The sequence below is a fragment of the Bufo bufo genome, chromosome 4 (assembly GCF_905171765.1).
Source record: "Bufo bufo chromosome 4, aBufBuf1.1, whole genome shotgun sequence".
Lineage (NCBI taxonomy): Eukaryota > Metazoa > Chordata > Amphibia > Anura > Bufonidae > Bufo > Bufo bufo.
In genome coordinates, this window is record NC_053392.1 from 338,803,435 (window position 1) to 338,825,138 (window position 21,704).

The following is a 21,704-nucleotide window of genomic DNA, read 5'->3' on the forward strand; positions in this document are numbered from 1 at the left end:
TAGTATATTTGTAGTGCTGTGTATTGTTAGTATTGTGTGCGTAGTGTATTGTTAGTAATAAATACTGTTACTTGTAACTATCTGTGTAACGTGTAGTTATTGGCGATAGTTAGTTAGTAAGGCGCATGCAGCTAGCATAACGATCAGTGTAGAGCATAGCGAAAGTATTATTATTATATAAAGGCATAAATGGGCGGAGTTATCACTAGATGGCTCCTCCCATTTATGAATATTAATTATCGATATTTGCATAAATATTGGTGATCAATATTCCCCCTTTACATTGGCGAGCCAGGCCCACTGCGTGGATTTTGCGCTTATTTTTGGTCTTAAGGTTGAGGGTCGCTAGTACTGTGAATTAGCGGGCAGGAGAGACGCGGTCAGCGGAGTGTCTGAGCGTCTAGGACCCGATAATTCGTACAGGAGAAGCGATACTTCCCTTAGAGTACCAGAATTAAAACAAAATCTTTTGCAGAGAATCTATAATTGTTCTGTGAATTAATACTTTTGTATTTGCTTTACACGGTCACCGTCGCTGGGGTACACGGAAAAGTACAGCACCAACAAGCATCGCTCAAGTGATTGCAAGGGAGAAGACACATCACTGAAGGAGATCCATCTTCGGGGGAGCGGCGTACAAGTCAGGCTGGTCGGGAAGAGGCGATCCGGGAAAATGGACTTCTTCCAAGCAGCTGCGAAATACGGCGCCAAGGAGAAGATGGACACTCATCAAACGGTGAGTATGGACTTCCCCACACTGCAACACTTGAGCAGACACAGCACATTTAACCCCATCCTCCCCACTACATACAAGTCAGCAGAAATGCTGTGGTCCGATTTGTTAGCACAGGCTTGTAGTTACGACAAGCTTTGTGTTAACAAACGGACGGTTTTGAACAAGGCCACCAAACGGCTTCGGATGCTAGCCAAACTCGTTCATACGTTTGAGGCTAGCATCTGTAAGCCAAAGGAAGTTGCGCTGGAGACAATTCCTCCGGCCATTCACTGCCAGTGCTGTGCCAGTAATTCGGACCAGGTTTCGACATTGCAGGCGCAGCTGGCAGAGAATGTGCAGTCTACTGTTGACCGAGATGCGCAGGTGGCTAATATAGAGTCACAGTTAGTAGAGCTGCAGAGGCAGAAGGAGGAAATTGAGGCTAAGTTGACTCAGTCTTATACTGAAGTCAATGCCTTTAAGGAGCGGACTGCCTCTACTGACGTGACGGTAGCCAAATTGAAGGCTCAGGTTGCTGTAAGGTCCCAGCTAATGTCTGGCATGCAACAGGTTATCACCAAGTTGGTGCCTGCCCTTTCTTTTTCCATAAAGCCAGGGTCGGAATCTCCCAAAATGTTGCCCTGTGCAGGGCCACAAGGGGTGAGAGTAGTCTGTGACCGGTCTAATCATCAGGTCAAGCCGGTCCAGACTAACAGAGATTTTTCCCTGACTTTGGGAAAAAGAACTGTGGTGAAGAGTGCGTCCCTGAGGATGGAACAATTCAGGAGAAGGGAGCACGGCTGCAGTGTAGATGGACCTGGGCCATGCAGAGCAAACATCAGATGTTTTGCTTGTGGTGGCCTAGGTCACATAGCGAGACACTGCAAAACAGATAGGAACATAACACACAGGACAGGAAACCAAGTCACGTGTTTCAGGTGTGGGAACAAAGGACACATTGCAAGGAATTGCCCTGGTGCAAGTAATTGCAATGTGTCCAACAGTATCAGCCAGGTAACAAATTGGGCAGTGGGGTCTAGTCAGCTTGGCCATAAAGGGGTTACTTCTCGGCAGCATCACCAGCTGCTGAGGGGTCAGAGTGGCCAAGCTAGGCTAGGCAACATTTGACACCCCTGTACTATTTGTTACACCGTGTGTTCCCTGTGTATGTCCATGTTGTGTGTTTTTGTTATCTGTTTGTGAGTTTTTCTTGATGTTGATGGTGGTAGTCCTTGTCTACGAATGTGTTCCACCATGCTGATTTATGTAGTGGTGTAAGTCCCATCTGCTGTCTGTTTCATTCTGTGTCCCCTTGCAGTGGAACAGTGTTATACTGTGGATCGAGAACGTATAGGCTTGCGAGCAGATAATTTCACACGGGAAATCCTACACAAAGAATGATGTGATTTTATTCTGGGCAGCCAGGGTCTCGGATCGATACAGATAACGCTGTTGTGCTCCAGGTTTTCGGTAGGGCTGTGTTGCGCTGGGGACTGGGGCGGACAGACAACATTGGTGTAATGTTGTGTTGCGCACTTAATTCTAGTCCGGTCAGGTAGCACAGCTCTCATAGGGATTGGACGCAGAGTGTTGGGCAGCAGAGTGTGGACTGTGTTCTTGTGTTGTGGGGTCCTGGGGAGCCAGGGCATAACTATGCCATTGGTTCTGCGGGCCCCCACAGGATGGGATCACAGGGGGAGGTCAGCCTGGGTGCACATGAGTGGACAGGGATGCGGTACCATCAATAACAAGATGGTGCTTTGTCCACAGAACTCCAGTTATCCCAACCTAGTAGGGTGGCCATCCTTATCTGTTGGTGCAGAGGGATGTGCAGCAGAGGATGCAATCCTCTGAAGGTACGGTGTTAAGACACCAGTGTTGGGATAACGAGGGGTCCTGTGAGATAAAGGGCAGCTCAATGCCTTTCTCTACCCATGGGTCAAAGGTATTGGTGCTGGAAATTTTCACATTAATTGCACTGTTAGGGGAGAAATTCCCCTGGGAGCGCCTGGTATTTTCTTCTGCCATAGGTGTGATTTTATATGGAGCGGAAGAAAAACCTAGGAGACGCCACAGAAGAGACCAGCTATTCCCCCTGACACTGTTGTGAAGCTCCAGAGGATCCCACTGGATTTTGGCAACTAAGCGACCTCTGCCTAGAGGTGTTCTAGAGAAGACTGTGCCACAATCCAGCGGGAGCATTATTTAAGGCTCTGGAGGAAGACTTGGGAGACGTTCGGGTGGAAGAACTTATCACTTGTTTCACCCAGTGAAACTTCTTCTGGTTCTGGTCATCGTAATCGGAGGGTCAAGGGACTTACTGACCAAATACACCAGAACCAGACAGAACTTTACAGAACTATCCGGAGGAGGAGGCTCAGGACATAACTCAAACATTGTTCCTGTGGCCAAATATTGTATGGACACACTTTGTTTCCTATGAGGGTTCGGGACGTATAACTTGTACTACCCTGAAACCCCATAGCACATTGTATTTATTGATTGATTATGTTGGTTGATTGTGTACCCATAGAAACTTTAGGTACAAATGTGTGACAGCCTATACCCAGGGAAACTCGCCCAACGCATTGCGGTGAGTTATTATTTGGCTGTACACATTTGCATCCTATAGTAGTTTCCCATTGACACAGGGGTCTGCGACCTACCTGTGTCTTTGGAGGTGTAGAGATATGCCAGGTTGCATTAGTCTCTATGGGTACACACATTTAATGGAATTTGGTGGTGTTGGGAGGGATGTGGCATGTATTTTGTGTGAATGGGGATAAGGTTAGGTCACGATAGGGACAGGCATCATTCATTTGCCACCTTGAACCCTGGAACGGTGAGGTTCTTAAGGGAAGGGCTGGAGGTGTAGTGTGGCGGAGGTGTTCTCCGCAGTAGAATTTAGGTACTATGACATCACCGCTTAAGAGTCTGACCTGCCTTGTAAAGACCTATTAATCTGTCCACGGGAGAACCGCACCCATCAAGATGGAAACAGACATTGGATAGAAGAAAGTTGGGACAAAGACTGTAAGGGTGAACCCGCTCCAGAATTGGGGGGGGCGAAGATACCTGAAGATCGGCAGAATTACCGAGAGACTGTGGGGGTGTGGTCACTCCAAAGTGGGGGTGGCCGACACCAAGAGACTGTTATAGAAAGGTAAAGACTGTAAGGGTGAACCCGCTCCAGAACTGGGGGGGGGCGAAGATACCTGAAGATCGGCAGAATTACCGAGAGACTGTGGGGGTGTGGTCACTCCAAAGTGGGGGTGGCCGACACCAAGAGACTGTTAAAGAAAGGCCAGTTAAAGACTGTAAGGGTGAACCCACTCCAGAATTGGGGGGGGGACGAAGATACCTGAAGATCGGCAGAATTACCGAGAGACTGTGGGGGTGTGGTCACTCCAAAGTGGGGGTGGCCGACACTAAGACTGTTAAAGAAAGACCAGCTAACCAAGAGACTGTGGGTGTGTGGTATCCTAAAGAAGAAGACAGAAGGGCAGGTCGGAGGAAGCTGGATTGGGGATGTCTAAGTACCTAAAGATCAGTGTGCACTACAGTTCTTCCTGAACTTCCACCAAAGATGGGGTTGAAGGGGGGCAAACATATCTCAACCCGTTCCCCCATTATATTGTCGTATTATATTCCGACAACAGGGGGATTGTTGAGGAACGGTTGAGACGTGTGCATATATATCCATGCATGCCTGCAAACACGTGCGGGCATGTATGGTATATATATGCATACATTAACCACCGCATAATGGGGTGATGCCCATGGTGATCCCCAGGGGCTCATGGTGGCCCCTGTGGGAAATATGTGGTCCCTGGAAGCTGTGCCCCCTTATAATCCCCCTTATATTAGTATATATATGTGCCCCCTTATATATGTCCCCTGTATGCCCCAGATATATGCGAGGGTGTGTGTATATATAGATATGTGTGTATGTATTTGCACACGTGTCTATGTATATACACTTATGTCAGCATGACAGTATGTATGTGGGCTTATTGCTGCCCATTCATACCCCCGGTTTTGTATGTGTTTATAGATGAGCCCCCAAGCATCTGTGGATATATATATATGCATATATGCAATTCCAACTGTTATCAACAGAGTTGTTATAGCCTGTAGGATAACAGCTGATTAGCATCTAGTCCCCTTTTGTTCAGGCCCAAAGCAATCAGACGCTTTGGCACCGTTTGTGAGGGGACCTTCTAATCAGAGAACCTGTTTTTCCACACCTCTGCCCCATGGCCATGCCCATTACTCCCAGCATTTTTGGGACTAGGAGGGGGGGACTAAGGCACACTATGATGTCACATGCCTGAGGAAGGAGGAGGGGGTTGCTTTTGGGCTATAAAACCCCGAACCGGCCAGAGGTGCGGTCTCTTGCAACCAGACTAGATTCAGAGATGCAGGGGAGAGAGCAGCTTCATAATGACCACCTGGATAAGGCCTAAGTATACCTGTGTAGCCCCTACCTACCCCTCACATATCACCCCTGGTCCTGTAACCCCTTACCCTTGCCATGTTACTGGACACCCTGATCCCCCAAACCCTTGCTCCACCGTGTAACCCTTTCCCTACCCTGATTAACCCCTGGTGGTAACCCCTGCTCAGAGATGCAGGGGCGAGAGCAGCTTCATGATGACCACCTGGATAAGGCCTAAGTATACCTGTGTAGCCCCTACCTACCCCTCACATATCACCCCTGGTCCTGTAACCCCTTACCCTTGCCATGTTACTGGACACCCTGATCCCCCAAACCCTTGCTCCACCGTGTAACCCTTTCCCTACCCTGATTAACCCCTGGTGGTAACCCCTGCTCTAACCCTGCCACACCCCCCCCCCCCCCCACTGTACACTTGCAGGGTATTCACCCTTGCATTGCTGTACAGTTCTGATATTATCCCCATTGTTAACCCTTTGTGTTTGTGGTCGGTTTACACCCCTGTGAGGCCACCATTAACCCTCGTCGTACCCCGTAGGGACAGTGAATAGTCAGGTGGGGTGGGTTACTGATATTCGTGTGTATGATGTATTATTGTAATGTATAGATAGTATGTGGGGTGGAATTTGGGATTGTGTAGTGTAGTTAGGCTTGTATTGTGTTTATTGTAGTACTGTTTCTGTACTGCGGTGTGTACGTCTATATGTATATATATTCATATCCATTGATCCATGAATATATATAGATATAACGTATTGCTAGACTGATATAATTGTATTGTGTAATAAATATTCTATAGTGTCTGTGGCCTGCACTCCCTTGCAGTGCCACTGTTAACCCCGTAGGGACAGTGAGTACAGATGGGTGGGATATTGTTAATATTACTTGTATGTGTGAATTGTCTAGTTAGTTTATGGGTGGAATATGGGAATGTGTAGTGTAGTTTAGGATTGTATATTTAGTGCTGTATTGCTAGTATATTTGTAGTGCTGTGTATTGTTAGTATTGTGTGCGTAGTGTATTGTTAGTAATAAATACTGTTACTTGTAACTATCTGTGTAACGTGTAGTTATTGGCGATAGTTAGTTAGTAAGGCGCATGCAGCTAGCATAACGATCAGTGTAGAGCATAGCGAAAGTATTATTATTATATAAAGGCATAAATGGGCGGAGTTATCACTAGATGGCTCCTCCCATTTATGAATATTAATTATCGATATTTGCATAAATATTGGTGATCAATATTCCCCCTTTACACGCCCTCAATGCCTTCCGCTCTACATCAAAACACGCCATTTCACTTGGGCCATAACCCAGCTCCTTGGGCAGGTTTTCTTGCCGCTTTATATGCTGCCACCGTCTGGCATATTCTGTCATAAAAGTTACCTTAACAGACATTTTATATTATTTTCCCATATTAAATGAGAACTATTATCACCTAGGGCAGCGGTGGTAAACCTATGGCACAGGTGCCAGAGGGGGCACTTAGAGCCCTCTCTGTGGGCACCGCACCCTGGAAAAAGTCTAGGGTGTACCAATATGCCTTGATTTTTCCTGCCATTCTTCAGCACAGGGCGCACTATGAACAGCACAGGCAGCACATTGAATGTAGGCAGGCTATTATAGCTAAATAATAAAGTACATGGAAGATATACTATATCGGACTGTAGTATTCAGGGTAAATTGCAGTGTTGGCACTTTGCGATAAATAAGTGGGTTGCAGGGTTGCAGTTTGGGCACTCAGTCTCTAAAAGGTTCACCATCACTGGTCTAGGGGGTTACCTTTGTCTTTTGCAGGACCATGTAGAATTATAGATTGAATTAGTTGGATTTCAGTTTTATTTTCAACCTCGCTACATAACCGGTCACTATTTTCAGACCATTTTACTACTCGGCATCATTTATTATCCAGATTTCTATGGGATGCATGATACACAAAACTGCATCAGTGTTCAGAAGCTGCATCATAATTGACATTACAGGATTCATGGTGACATGAAACTTACCCATAGATCATGTTCTGCATAATCAAACAGCAGCCATACTTTTCTATCACTGTGAGACAGGAATACTTTCTGTAAGGCAATCACATTTGGATGCTTCAATTCTCGTAACAACTGGATAAAAAAAAAAAGAAAAAAAAAGAAAAGAAAAGAAACATGGTTAAGGAAATATCTCTGCTGTATTTGGTCAACTCTCTTCTCACAGAATTGAATAAAAAAAAATTATCTAAAAGTTACAAGTACACATGCTATAAAAAAAACAAAAAAATAACACTACGGCTCACCCCACAAAAAAGAGCACGGTAGTAACAAAGTTGGGAGTCCCTAAGATTTTCCATTTATGCGTTTTCGTTTTTCACTCCCCGCCTTCCCATAGTCCTAACTTTTTTATTTTTCCATTCACATAGCCTTATGAGGGCTATTTATTTTTTTACACTGTACACTATGCAGTAAAATTGACCTGTTATCTTCATTCTCCAGGTCAGTACGGTTACAACGATAGCACACTTGTATAATTTTTCTTGCGTTTTAATACTGGAAAAAAATATATAAAAGAAAACTACAGAAATAAGATAATAATGCACTTAGTAAAGTAGATGCAAACATTATACATGGACAAAGTCCTCACTCTGATATAATAATATCTGAGACACTAAGTCAATATATTTTGATCAAAACACATCTAAGCCCGCCTACCAAGCGCCAAGGTGGTCTCAGGTCAGGCGGGTCCTACGCTAAACCTACCTAAGCCATTGGGCTTCTATGTTCAGGAGCGGCGTCTTCTATACCACCTAGTGGCCTGCATTGGTGTAGTCATCTAATAGGCTCTGAAGCCTGCTTGAGGCTTCAACCTATTAGCACAAGGTAACAGGTTCCCCGATCTCTGCCGGGGAACGCCGTTACCGGAGTGGAAGTGTGCGACTTCCGCCGGACAGTGCAGATGCCATGGTCACATTTGACCACGGCATCTGAAAGAGAAAATTTATATACATGTGCCGCGTGTCTATGCTATTTAAAATAGCAGAAACCCTGCGGCTATGGCCATGTTTGGGGACCGGACTTCCGCCGTACATGTACGGCGGATGTCCTTAAAGGGTTAATGTATTATTTTTTAACTCCTAAGAAAATATAATAAAAATGGGTTATCAGTACATGATCAGCATGGGTCCGACACCTGGCACCCCTGCCGATTAGCTGTATGAATAGGAGGAGGCGCTCCATGTGAGCACTGCTTCCTCTTCATTATACTGCCTGTCGTTTCCCTTGCAGTGGTGCCGCAGTGTAATTACAAGTACTCGCTTCAAGTGAATGGAGCAAGTACTTGTAACTACACTGCAATGCTGAGACTTCTGAGACAACGAGCAGTGTAATGAGGAAGTAGTGGTGCTCAGCTAGAGTGCCGCTTCTTCTTCAAACAGCTGATCGGCAGGGGTGCTGGGTGTCAGACCCCCTGCCAATCAGATATTAATGACCTATCCTGAGGATAGGTCATTAATATTTATATCCTGCATGACCCCTTTAATGCATAGACACTGAAATGTCTTCTTCATAGCTCGCTTTTGCAAACCTAAGATAAACAGTACTACAGTGGCGGAAATAATTATTTGACCCCTCACTGATTTTGTAAGTTTGTCCAATGACAAAGAAATGAAAAGTCTCAGAACAGTATCATTTCAATGGTAGGTTTATTGTAACAGTGGCAGATAGCACATCAAAAGGAAAATCGAAAAAATAACTTTAAATAAAAGATAGCAACTGATTTGCATTTCATTGAGTGAAATAAGTATTTGAACCCTCTAACAAAAAAAGACTTAATACTTGGTGGAAAAACCCTTGTTTGCAAGCACAGAGGTCAAACGTTTCTTGTAATTGATGACCAAGTTTGCGCACATTTTAGGAGGAATGTTGGTCCACTCCTCTTTGCAGATCATCTCTAAATCCCTAAGGTTTCGAGGCTGTCTCTGTGCAACTCTGAGCTTGAGCTCCCTCCATAGGTTTTCGATTGGATTAAGGTCCGGAGACTGACTAGGCCACTCCATGACCTTAATGTGCTTCTTCTTGAGCCACTCCTTTGTTGCCTTTGCTGTATGTTTTGGGTCATTGTCGTGCTGGAACACCCATCCACGACCCATTTTCAGTTTCCTGGCAGAGGGAAGGAGGTTGTCGCTCAGGATTTCACGATACATGGCTCCGTCCATTTTCCCGTTTATGCGAATAAGTTGTCCTGTGCCCTTAGCAGAAAAACACCCCTAAAGCAAAATGTTTCCACCCCCATGCTTGACGGTGGGGACGGTGTTTTGGGGGTCATAGGCAGCATTTTTCTTCCTCCAAACACAGCGAGTTGAGTTAATGCCAAAGAGCTCTATTTTGGTCTCATCAGACCACAGCACCTTCTCCCAGTCACTCTCTGAATCATTCAGGTGTTCATTGGCAAACTTCAGACGGGCCTGCACATGTGCCTTCCTGAGCAGGGGGACCTTGCGAGCCCTGCAGGATTTTAATCCATTGCGGTGTAATGTGTTTCCAATGGTTTTCTTGGTGACTGTGGTCCCTGCTAATTTGAGGTCATTAACTAACTCCTCCCGTGTAGTTCTAGGATGCTTTTTCACCTTTCTCAGAACCATTGACACCCCACGAGGTGAGATCTTGCGTGGAGCCCCAGAGCGAGGTCGATTGATGGTCATTTTGTGCTCCTTCCATTTTCGAACAATCGCACCAACAGTTGTCACCTTCTCTCCCAGCTTCTTGCTAATGGTTTTGTAGCCCATTCCAGCCTTGTGCAGGTCTACAATTTTGTCTCTGACATCCTTGGACAGCTCTTTGGTCTTTCCCATGTTGGAGAGTTTGGAGTCTGCTTGATTGATTGATTCTGTGGACAGGTGTCTTTTATACAGGTGACTAGTTAAGACAGGTGTCCTTAATGAGGGTGACTAATTGAGTAGAAGTGTCTAACCACTCTGTGGGAGCCAGAACTCTTAATGGTTGGTAGGGGTTCAAATACTTATTTCACTCAATGAAATGCAAATCAGTTGCTATCTTTTATTTAAAGTTATTTTTTCGATTTTCCTTTTGATGTGCTATCTGCCACTGTTACAATAAACCTACCATTGAAATGATACTGTTCTGAGACTTTTCATTTCTTTGTCATTGGACAAACTTACAAAATCAGTGAGGGGTCAAATAATTATTTCCGCCACTGTATCTCCATGCTTTTGGTTGAACTCATTACGAATCTTAAAAGGGGATGCACAGGTTGTATATATTGATGACCTCTCCTCAGTATAGGTGATGAATATCTGATCGACTGGGGTTCGACAATAGGCACCCTCGCCGATCACCTGTTTGAAGAGGAGGCTGCGCTCCATGCGAGCGCTACTTCCTCTTCATTACACGGCCAGTCATCTCATAAGTCATGTAGTAGTGTAATTACAAGTACTCGCTCCAAATCACTTGAACCTGTAATTACACCGCGCCGCCGATGTAAGGGAGACGGCGCACAGTGTAATGAAAAGGAAGCAGCACTGCCTTGGAGCCCCGTCTCATTTTCAAACAGTTGATCAGTGGACATGCTAGGCATTGAACCCCTGCTGATCAGATATTGAAGCCTTATTCCGAGAATAGGTCATCAATATAAACTGCCTGCACAACCCATTTAATGATTGTAAGGATAATTGATTAGGAGAACCAGTTGATTTTCATTTGCTATCATTTTTATCATATTTTTGGGAAATAACTTCCTGTTTTTACTGCTTTATTTAGGGAACTTGTCACCATGAAAATGTGACGTAATCTAAAGGAAAACATGTAACAGAGCTGGAGGAGCGGAATAGATTGGTATATAGTTGTGGGAAAATATTCAGTATAACTTGTATTTTGTTTATTTAAATTCCTGCTTATTCTGGCCTTTATAGTCAATAAGGCGGTCCTATCAGTGATTGACAGTTATCTCTGTATACACAGCCATACAAGCAAGGCCGTCACTCACTGATAGGACCACCTCCTTGACTTCAAAGCTCAGAATGAGCAGGAATTTAAATGAATAAAATTATACATCAACCTGCTCAGCGCCTCCTGCTCCCTGCTGTCTTCAGCTCAGACACCATGTTCAATGTAATAGTTCCCTTCATGTAATGATTGATTACCAGCAAATGACTTTTTATGGAGTATATACAGTAGATAAGTCACCTTGTACAGATACAGTATTGATTTGCAGCAACAATTTCATGTGACTACTCAGATGTTAGACAGACTGGAAATCATATGAACAACAGTAATTTAGCTGGAAGGGTTCAACATGCTTAGGAATCAGTCTTGAGAAACCTCTCACAAAGAAACACTTGTTGTGTATACATATTGCAAAGACTTCAAATAATTTTGGAGAAAAAATAATCTGGATGGAGCCTACTAAAGAGTGACTATTCCAATTTTTTATATCAAATTAAAGGGGTTCAGTACCTATTTATGACGATGATCTATCCTTTGTATAGAGCATCAGCATCTGATCGGCGGGGGTTCGACACGCCTGACCCCACCAATCAGCTGTTTGAGAAAGCAGCAGCGCTCGCAGCAGCGCTCGCAGTAGTGTCGCGGTTTTCTGTTGGTTTCCCACAGGCCAGTGACGTCAATACTATTATCACCGGCCTGGGTACGGCTCAGTTCACTTCAATGGGGATGAACTGCGTCTAGGCAAGTGATAATTGTCATGACGTCATTGTCCAGCGAGAAGGCCACGGCAATACTGCAAGCGCCGCTGCCTTCTCAAACAACTGAATGGCGGGGGTCCCGGGTGTAGGACCGCTGCTATCAGATGCTAATGATCTATCCAAAGGATAGATTATCCATAATAAAAAGGTACAGAACCCCTTTAAGATTTCCAAAAGGACACCTGCTAAACCTGTAAAGCTTTGTAAAATTTAAATTCTTCATGCAGAACTGAAAATTGGCTTTCCTTCAACTGGGGGCAAAGATTCACTGCCTTAGCTCTGTGCTTAAGTACCCTGGATGAAGTGGGGATGGCTTGTTGGCATCAAAGTTGCATTCCCCACCAGCTACCCTTTTGCCTTATGCCAGGAACATATTTCTTTTTGTCACGGCTGAGGATGGGGAAAACCCTCAGCCGTGCGATGCCTGAAAATGTTAGTGGCTGCTCGGCCAGGACGACAGAAATAAGGAGCAGGTCACCTCCTAGAGCTTCCCAAATCTGACCCTGACTCCTAGCTGCATGAGCCGACCTTGAAGGTAGGAGGGCTCATGCTCAGGAACCTCGGATCCCTACTGACCCTCCGCCGATCCCTGAGCTAGGAGCTGGGTAGACATCCCGTTCCTCCTGGACACGGAGGAACAGGAGTCTCACTGGCCAAGCTGCAAGAAAACAGGATACAAAAACAGACTTATGGATATGGCAGGTGAACTACACAAGTTCCACCTACCTGCCACAGCCTTGCGGACTGGATCCCTGTGCTGACACGCTGATGTCCACACAATACTTAAAATGACACAGCCAACACACATACAGACAGGAACCCAGATCCATAGCTGCATTAAATAACAAAAGGAAAACAACATCAAATTAACATCACATAAAAACATTTGCTATGACCACAAGGGTGGCCCTCACTGGCAGATGGTATTAGGTAGGAGGATGACTCCAGCAGACCATAGCTGAAGTACCTCTCTGACTACTGCTCTCAGCAGAGGCTATATAGGCCCAAGTAGCCACACCCACACAGACACACCCAGTGCTCACAGTCTAGGAAGGGAATTAACCCTTCTCACACCAGGGAAGGGAAGACTGCAACTTAAAGGGAAATACGCACACAATTACACTGCAGCTGTTACCGCAGGCAACGACATGCGTGGCAACCGTGCCCTGGGAGTCAGCCAGAAGGCCGAGACACTGTCACCACATGTACACAATAAGACGTTGCCTCGGGCAGCCACAAGTGAAGGGAAAATGTCAGTGCACACACACAAACCTCGTGCACGCCAAACCTATAAAAAGGCACACCTACAAAGACAGGTTGCCAGGTGCAACCGCATGCAGATTGCAGCAAGCTGCCAAGCAACAGCTCAGGCTGCTATGCTGCCAAGTACATCATAAGAACATGTTGCCAACGGCAACCACAAGTGAGGCAACATACAAGCGGCCCTCACCTGTGGTTGAAACAACCACACGAGACAGCAGGCAACAGCATGCAGTTTAGGAGTCACGACCATGACCATGGTCGTGACACTTTTACACAGTAAAAAGTGAAATAGCACTACCTTATTTGTTCCTCAATCCAGCAACTTGGTGCTCAGCATGAAGTGGTGGTGCTCACAGTGGTGCTCAGCATGAAGGCAAACCGTAATCCACAACTCAAAAGAGATGAAATGTGGCACTCACCACATGATGAACATTCAAGCTTTTATTAATCCATCAACTGTCCATTAAAACACAAGACACAAGGATGGGGAATACGGTAAAGGGGACAGCAGTTTCATGATAATATGCTTCTACGGACCTCTAAACATGGGGGACGCAAGCGCGTTATTATACACACGCATGCTAGTGATGTCACTCCACTTGACACAAGTACAAATACACAATACTAAAAACTATTTCCCAAATGATATACTGCACAGAAAGATTCTACAAATACACAGAGATCATTTCCATCACTTAATCCTAATTATCCCATAGCACTAGAGTAGATCCAAGCCAGCTCTATGGAGCAGGATCCTCTGCTGATCCCCTGCCAGAATCGACAGAGGATTCTACTCTAAAGAGAGGTGGCTTGGATCATCCACTCTAATGCTATGGGATCATTAGGTTTAGGCTACTTTCCCACTAGCGTTGTTTAAATCCGGTGTTCAATTCCGACACCGGAACTGCCCGCCGGATCCGTAAAAACGGATTACATTTGAATCCTGATTAGGATTTTGATCACAATGAAAAAATGCATTGGAAAAAACGGATCCGCCATTTATGGACTAACTTTTTTTTCACATTTTTCGGCTTTAACCGCCTCCGGACCGCCTAACGCAGGATCGCGTTCCGGAGGCGGCAGCCCTGTGCACAGTCACGCATATACGCGTCATCTCGCGAGACGCGAGATTTCCTGTGAACGCGCGCACACAGGCGCGCGCGTTCACAGGATCGGAAGGTAAGCGAGTGGATCTCCAGCCTGCCAGCGGCGATCGTTCTCTGGCAGGCTGGAGATGTGATTTTTTTAACCCCTAACAGGTATATTAGACGCTGTTTTGATAACAGCGTCTAATATACCTGCTACCTGGTCCTCTGGTGGTCCCTTTTGTTTGGATCGACCACCAGAGGACACAGGTAGCTCAGTAATATGTAGCACCAAGCACCACTACACTACACCCCCCCCCCCCCCTGTCACTTATTAACCGCTTATTCACCCTTGATCACCCCTGATCACCCCATATAGACTCCCTGATCACCCCCCTGTCATTGATCACCCCCCTGTAAGGCTCCATTCAGACGTCCGTATGATTTTTACGGATCCACTGATACATGGATCGGATCCGCAAAACGCATACGGACGTCTGAATGGAGCCTTACAGGGGGGTGATCAATGACGGGGGTGATCACCCCATATAGACTCCCTGATCACCCCCCTGTCATTGATCACCCCCCTGTCATTGATCACCCCCCTGTAAGGCTGCATTCAGATGTCCGTATGTTTTTTACGGATCCACAAAACACATACAGACGTCTGAATGGAGCCTTATAGGGGGGTGATCAATGACAGGGGGGTGATCACCCCATATAGACTCCCTGATCACCCCCCTGTCATTGATCACCCCCCCTGTCATTGATCACCCCCCTGTAAGGCTCCATTCAGACATTTTTTTGGCCCAAGTTAGCGGAAATTTTTTTTTTTTTTCTTACAAAGTCTCATATTCCACTAACTTGTGTCAAAAAATAAAATCTCACATGAACTCACCATACCCCTCACGGAATCCAAATGCGTAAAATTTAGACATTTATATTCCAGACTTCTTCTCGCGCTTTAGGGCCCCTAGAATGCCAGGGCAGTATAAATACCCCACATGTGACCCCATTTCGGAAAGAAGACACCCCAAGGTATTCGCTGAGGGGCATATTGAGTCCATATAAGATTGAAATTTTTGTCCCAAGTTAGCGGAAAGGGAGACTTTGTAAGAAAAAAAAATAAAAAATCAATTTCCACTGACTTGTGCCAAAAAAATAAAATTTCTATGAACTCGCCATGCCCCTCATTGAATACCTTGGGGTGTTTTCTTTCCAAAATGGGGTCACATGTGGGGTATTTATACTGCCCTGGCTTTTTAGGGGCCCTAAAGCGTGAGAAGAAGTCTGGGATCCAAATGTCTAAAAATGCCCTCATAAAAGGAATGTGGGCCCCTTTGCGCATCTAGGCTGCAAAAAAGTGTCACACATCTGGTATCGCCGTACTCAGGAGAAGTTGGGCAATGTGTTCTGGGGTGTCATTTTACATATACCCATGCTGGGTGAGATTAATATCTTGGTCAAATGCCAACTTTGTATAAAAAATGGGAAAAGTTGTCTTTTGCCGAGATATTTCTCTCACCCAGCATGAGTATATGTAAAAAGACACCCCAAAACACATTGCCCAACTTCTCCTGAATACTGCGATACCACATGTGTGACACTTTTTTGCAGCCTAGGTGGGCAAAGGGGCCCACATTCCAAAGAGCACCTTTCGGATTTCACAGGTCATTTACCTACTTACCACACATTAGGGCCCCTAGAATGCCAGGGCAGTATAACTACCCCACAAGTGACCCCATTTTGGAAAGAAGACACCCCAAGGTATTCCGTGAGGGGCATGGCGAGTTCCTAGAATTTTTTATTTTTTGTCACAAGTTAGCGGAAAATGATGATTTATTTTTTTCTTACAAAGTCTCATATTCCACTAACTGAACTCACTATGCCCATCAGCGAATACCTTGGGGTGTCTTCTTTCCAAAATGGGGTCACTTGTGGGGTAGTTATACTGCCCTGGGATTCTAGGGGCCTGAAATCTGTAAAAAATGGCCGGTGAAATCCGAAAGGTGCTCTTTGGAATGTGGGCCCCTTTGCCCACCTAGGCTGCAAAAAAGTGTCACACATGTGGTATCTCCGTACTCAGTAGAAGTTGGGCAATGTGTATTGGGGTGTCATTTTACATATACCCATGCTGGGTGAGAGAAATATCTTGGCAAAAGACAACTTTTCCCATTTTTTTATACAAAGTTGGCATTTGACCAAGATATTTATCTCACGGTTTGAGAAAGCATCGATGCTTGCAGTAGCGCCGGTGCATTCTCCTCGCTTCCCAAGCACAACACTGTCCATTTCAGGCTACTTTCACACTAGCGTTCGGGGCTCCGCTTGTGAGCTCCGTTTGAAGGGGCTCACAAGCGGCCCCGAACGCATCCATACTGCCCTAATGCATTCTGAGCGGATCCGCGTCCAGAATGCATCAGTCTGGCAGCGTTCAGCCTCCGCTCCGCTCAACAAGCTGACATCTGAACGCTGCTTGCAGCGTTCGGGTGTCCGCCTGGCCGTGCAGAGGCAAACGGATCCGTCCAGACTTACAATGTAAGTCAATGGGGACGGATCCGTTTGAATTTGACACTATATGGCTCAATTTTCAAACGGATCCGTCCCCCATTGACTTTCAATGTAAAGTCTGGACGGATCCGTCTGAAGCTACTTTCACACTTAGAATTTTTTCTACAATATAATGCAGACGGATCCGTTCTGAACGGATCCCAAGTCTGCATTATATGAGCGGATCCGTCTGGGCAGACCCCAGACGGATCCGCTCTGAACGCTAGTGTGAAAGTAGCCTCATAGCGGCTGTGCTTGGCATCACAGCTCAGCCCCATTCACTTCAATGGGGCTGAGCTGTGTCAAGGCCATGTGACCGATAAACGTGATGTCACGTAGCCTAGGGAAATCTGCAAGAAGGTCGCAGTGCTACTGCAAGCCCTGGTGTCTACTCAAACAGCTAATAAGTCATCATCAAAAATATCTCTGAAAACCTATTTAAACCAGTTTATTCAATCACTTATTCAAAGTAATGTGACTACTGACTGAGCCATACTTTTTTTGGTTTGGAAAAAATATAAAATTCAATCAAATGTTTGAAAGAAAATGGATCAAAAAGCTTCATTATAGGAAGCAACATGAAATTATCTGACTCCCTACTCATTTAGGCTGGTTTCACACTAGCGGCAGGGGAGTCCGGCAGGCGAACAGCCTGTCGGATCCATCCTGCCGCTAGTTCACTGCTCCATCCCCATTGACTATAATAGGGGCGGGGGCGGAGTTCCGTCAGCAGCACGGCGAAAGGCAGCCAGACTAAATGTACGACATGCAGTACTTTTAGTCCGGCTGCCTCTCGCCGTGCGCTGCCGTCGGAACTCCGCCCCCGCCCCGATTATAGTCAATAGGGACAGAGCGGCAATCCGGGGGCACACGTGAACTAGCGGCAGGACGGATTCGACAAGCTGTTCACCCGCCGAAACAGCCTGCCGGACTCCCCTGCCGCTAATGTGAAAGTACCCTTACTCCTTTACATATAACAATCTTCATCGTGTTGGCAGGCCTCTATGTCCTTTCAGAAGGTTTTATTACACCTAGTTATATCAGTTCAGATTGAAGCAAGACAGTTACATGATCATTTACGTAATTATTCAGGGTGAAGCACTTTGAACCCCAGTCATTGGCTGGTTACCATGTCTGTAATCACTAATCATATCCAAAAAAGATAAAGTCACTGTTAATCTATGCCATTTTCACTGGCTTTTCTAAAGCAGATTTGCTGAGCGTAGCTGGCAATACTTCATGTGTCCTTTGCTTATATAACTGAACATCTGGGTGTCTGAAAACGGCAATACAATATTCAGCCATGTGGAAATGCTCAAAGGATAAAGTGAGTACATACAGAGATGTAGCTAGGGCAGTTTCATAAATGTTATGTACAGTAAAGGGGGGTTATCCCATGAGTAAGATAAAAAATTTAAACCAGACAATCATTTAGTACACGACAGTCTCTTTCTAACAAAGCAAGAACCAGCCCTATACCTCACATTGGTCCAGAGATCTCCCCATTCATTGCTCCAATTGTTCTGCTAGATTTCTATCAAGCTGGCAGCTCAGGGGGCGTGCGCTCTCTCAGGTGGAGTGCCATCTAGAAGGATGGAACTGAGCATGTATGGCAGCCTCAGTGAGCTGGACAGAGACTTTAGAAAAAGTGCAAACAGCAGGTGGCGCTCTACAGATAGATTTCAGTGAATAACTCAGAGGCTATGTGTGTATGTATATGTATACGGGTGAGCCCCCCAGCTGTTGAGGATCCTCCTTCAGGCGTATGACAGCGCACCTACAGGAGGCAGATACCGCCCGGATAACTGGACAAATGTGTCCAGTTGCAGGCACATCAAAAGGCAGAGGATCAAAGGGGATCCTCAGTGTTGTGACTATGGACAAAAAACTCTGGCACTGCATCGGGCAGTGCCAGAGATGTGCTTCACATCAAAGGCAGAAGATCAAAGAGATCCTCTGCCTGGTGTGCCTCTGGACTGCCAAGCACCTCTGGTGCTGTAATTCACAGCATCAGAGGTGTGTGGCCACTTCAAATGCAAGAGGATCAAAGCGATCCTCCATCTGGAAGTGTCGGGTGCAGCGACATATCACCGTACCAGCTCTTGTGCACTGTCTGCGGTGCACCAACCTGGCGGTGGAGCGCTTCTCAGTTGAGCCAAGCAGCCCCTCGAGGAAGCAAGAATTATCCCCAGGACGACTAGCTAAGAAGCGGGAATCATCCCCTGGAACAGCCAACCCCTCAATACAATGAGCATTGGCTGTGTGAGATGGGGAAACAGCTCTCCTTGTCTGAACAGGGTTTGTGTGATTAAATTAAATGTTCTGGACTGACATTTTTCTGTTTGGCCACAAGATGCCTCTGTTTCCTAAAACAGCTACAGACTGCACATATATCTCCATATTCATGAGAGAGGTGGGCATTGCACAAGGTCTGGAGAGGAAGAGAAAGGCAGAACAGCCATCTTAGAGGGAGGTGAAGCTAAGGAGCTGTGTGAGCAGAGAGTCTGACGGCATCCAGGTGTGAGAGCAACCCTCAGATACCAGAGCTGCAGCTGAGTGTAGCTGATCGTGTCCAAGACCCCGATCCTGTCCAGAGGAAGAAAGATTGCGGCCAGGAACGCTGATGAGAGCAGAGGAACAAAGCAACATACACTGCGGTACCGCATGCTTGTTGGAGAGATGTTTGTTCTGTTCAGAGTCACCAGCGGATGCAAAGCAGAAGCGGGTCGGTAAGATCATGCACGCACCTAATGACAGTGTAGGCGCCTAGAGACAGAGACCAGGCTTGTAGTTAGTTAGTTAGGATTTCTGTTTGTGTCAGGCCACAAGTGTTACTACTGTTCATTTCAAAGACTTCATAACTTAAAGCGACATTTTACATTGAGGAGCTGATAAAATTCTCACTAACTCAAGCCAGGTTGGCGTTTTCTTGCTCAGGAGGAATACTCAGGCATGTGCTACAAGACCAGTTCTGGGAGGGGGAATACTGTAGAACCTGTTAGGATTGTAAGCTGTTCTGCTGCACCGCAGGATAGCCCATAACACACACCCATACAGTGGTTCTTGTTTTTAGGGTAATAACAGGTTAGTTGTGCCCGCCAGCAGGTAAATTACTTCACTTTTCTCCTTCATCCATCGGAGGGCTCCGTGCTGTGCAGCACAAGGTTCTCAGCCTTCGGGCTGGGTGTATGTAAATTTATTGTATGTTCTCAGCATTTGCGGTTGTGTTTATTGCCACATTTAAGTAAAATTCTGTTTTGGCAAAAGCTGGTGTTGGGGTTGCTTTCCTGGTTCGCAACTTCACTGTATCCTGGGGAGCCCATCCCGGTACATGGCTTACAACTGGCTAAGTACCCCTGAACCCCTGTATTACACCCATGCCATATTAACCCCTGCATTATATCCCCCCTCCCACCTCATTAACCCTTGATATTACCCCTGCATTATATCCCCCCTGCCACATCATTAACCCTTGCATAACCCCTGCAATGTCCATATATCCCACTGCCACCAATACTGTATTAACCCTTCCCCTGCCAGTCCCCGTGCAATAGACCCTATAACCCTCTACCTGCCATCTCCCTGCATTGCCCATATTTACCCATTCATTAATCCTTTGTACCCCCCTCAGGGACAGCTTGGAGATAGGTGGGGAGGGAGCTTCTAATATATGTGTGCGTGTGCTTAGATAGGTATTTTGGGTGGAATAATTAGAGGGTATTGTGTAGTGTATTTAGTGTTATTGTAGTCTGTTGTATTGTTTATACATGTGTGTATACCCTCACCTAAAGAATTATTAGGAACACCATACTAATACGCGTTGGACCCCCTTTTGCCTTCAGAACTGCCTTAATTCTACGTGGCATTGATTCAACAAGGTGCTGATAGCATTCTTTAGAAATGTTGGCCCATATTGATAGGATAGCATCTTGCAGTTGATGGAGATTTGAGGGATGCACATCCAGGGCACGAAGCTCCCGTTCCACCACATCCCAAAGATGCTCTATTGGGTTGAGATCTGGTGACTGTGGGGGCTATTTTAGTACAGTGAACTCATTGTCATGTTCAAGAAAACAATTTGAAATGATTCGAGCTTTGTGACATGGTGCATTATCCTGCTGGAAGTAGCCATCAGAGGATGGATACATGTTCTCATTCTGTTTACACCAAATTCGGACTCTACCATTTGAATGTCTCAACAGAAATCGAGACTCATCAGACCAGGCAACATTTTTCCAGTCTTCAACAGTCCAATTTTGGTGAGCTCGTGCAAATTGTAGTCTCTTTTTCCTATTTGTAGTGGAGATGAGTGGTACCCGGTGGGGTCTTCTGCTGTTGTAGCCCATCCGCCTCAAGGTTGTGCGTGTTGTGGCTTCACAAATGCTTTGCTGCATACCTCGGTTGTAATGAGTGGTTATTTCAGTCAACGTTGCTCTTCTATCAGCTTGAATCAGTCGGCCCATTCTCCTCTGACCTCTAGCATCCACAAGGCATTTTTGCCCACAGGACTGCCGCATACTGGATGTTTTTCCCTTTTCACACCATTCTTTGTAAACCCTAGAAATGGTTGTGCGTGAAAATCCCAGTAACTGAGCAGATTGTGAAATACTCAGACCGGCCCGTCTGGCACCAACAATCATGCCACGCTCAAAATTGCTTAAATCACCTTTCTTTCCCATTCTGACATTCAGTTTGGAGTTCAGGAGATTGTCTTGACCAGGAGCATCCCCCTAAATGTATTGAAGCAACTGCCATGTGATTGGTTGACTAGATAATTGCATTAATGAGAAATAGAACAGGTGTTCCTAATAATTCTTTAGGTGAGTGTATATATATATATATATATATATATATATATATACACACATACACACATACATACATACATACATACATACATATATACACACACACACAGGTAAAACTCAAA

The 21,704-nt window shown here is 45.7% G+C and overlaps 1 protein-coding gene across 1 annotated transcript in view; it reads right to left on the bottom strand.

The window, feature by feature from the left end:
• CDK19 (cyclin dependent kinase 19) overlaps positions 1 to 21,704 on the bottom strand; it is a 238,813-nt gene that overhangs the window by 123,496 nt on the left and 93,613 nt on the right. Inside the window, exon 3 of the mRNA XM_040428878.1 lies at positions 7,177 to 7,287. Coding sequence (XP_040284812.1) covers positions 7,177 to 7,287 — 111 coding nt within the window. The remainder of the gene's footprint in view (positions 1 to 7,176; positions 7,288 to 21,704) is intronic.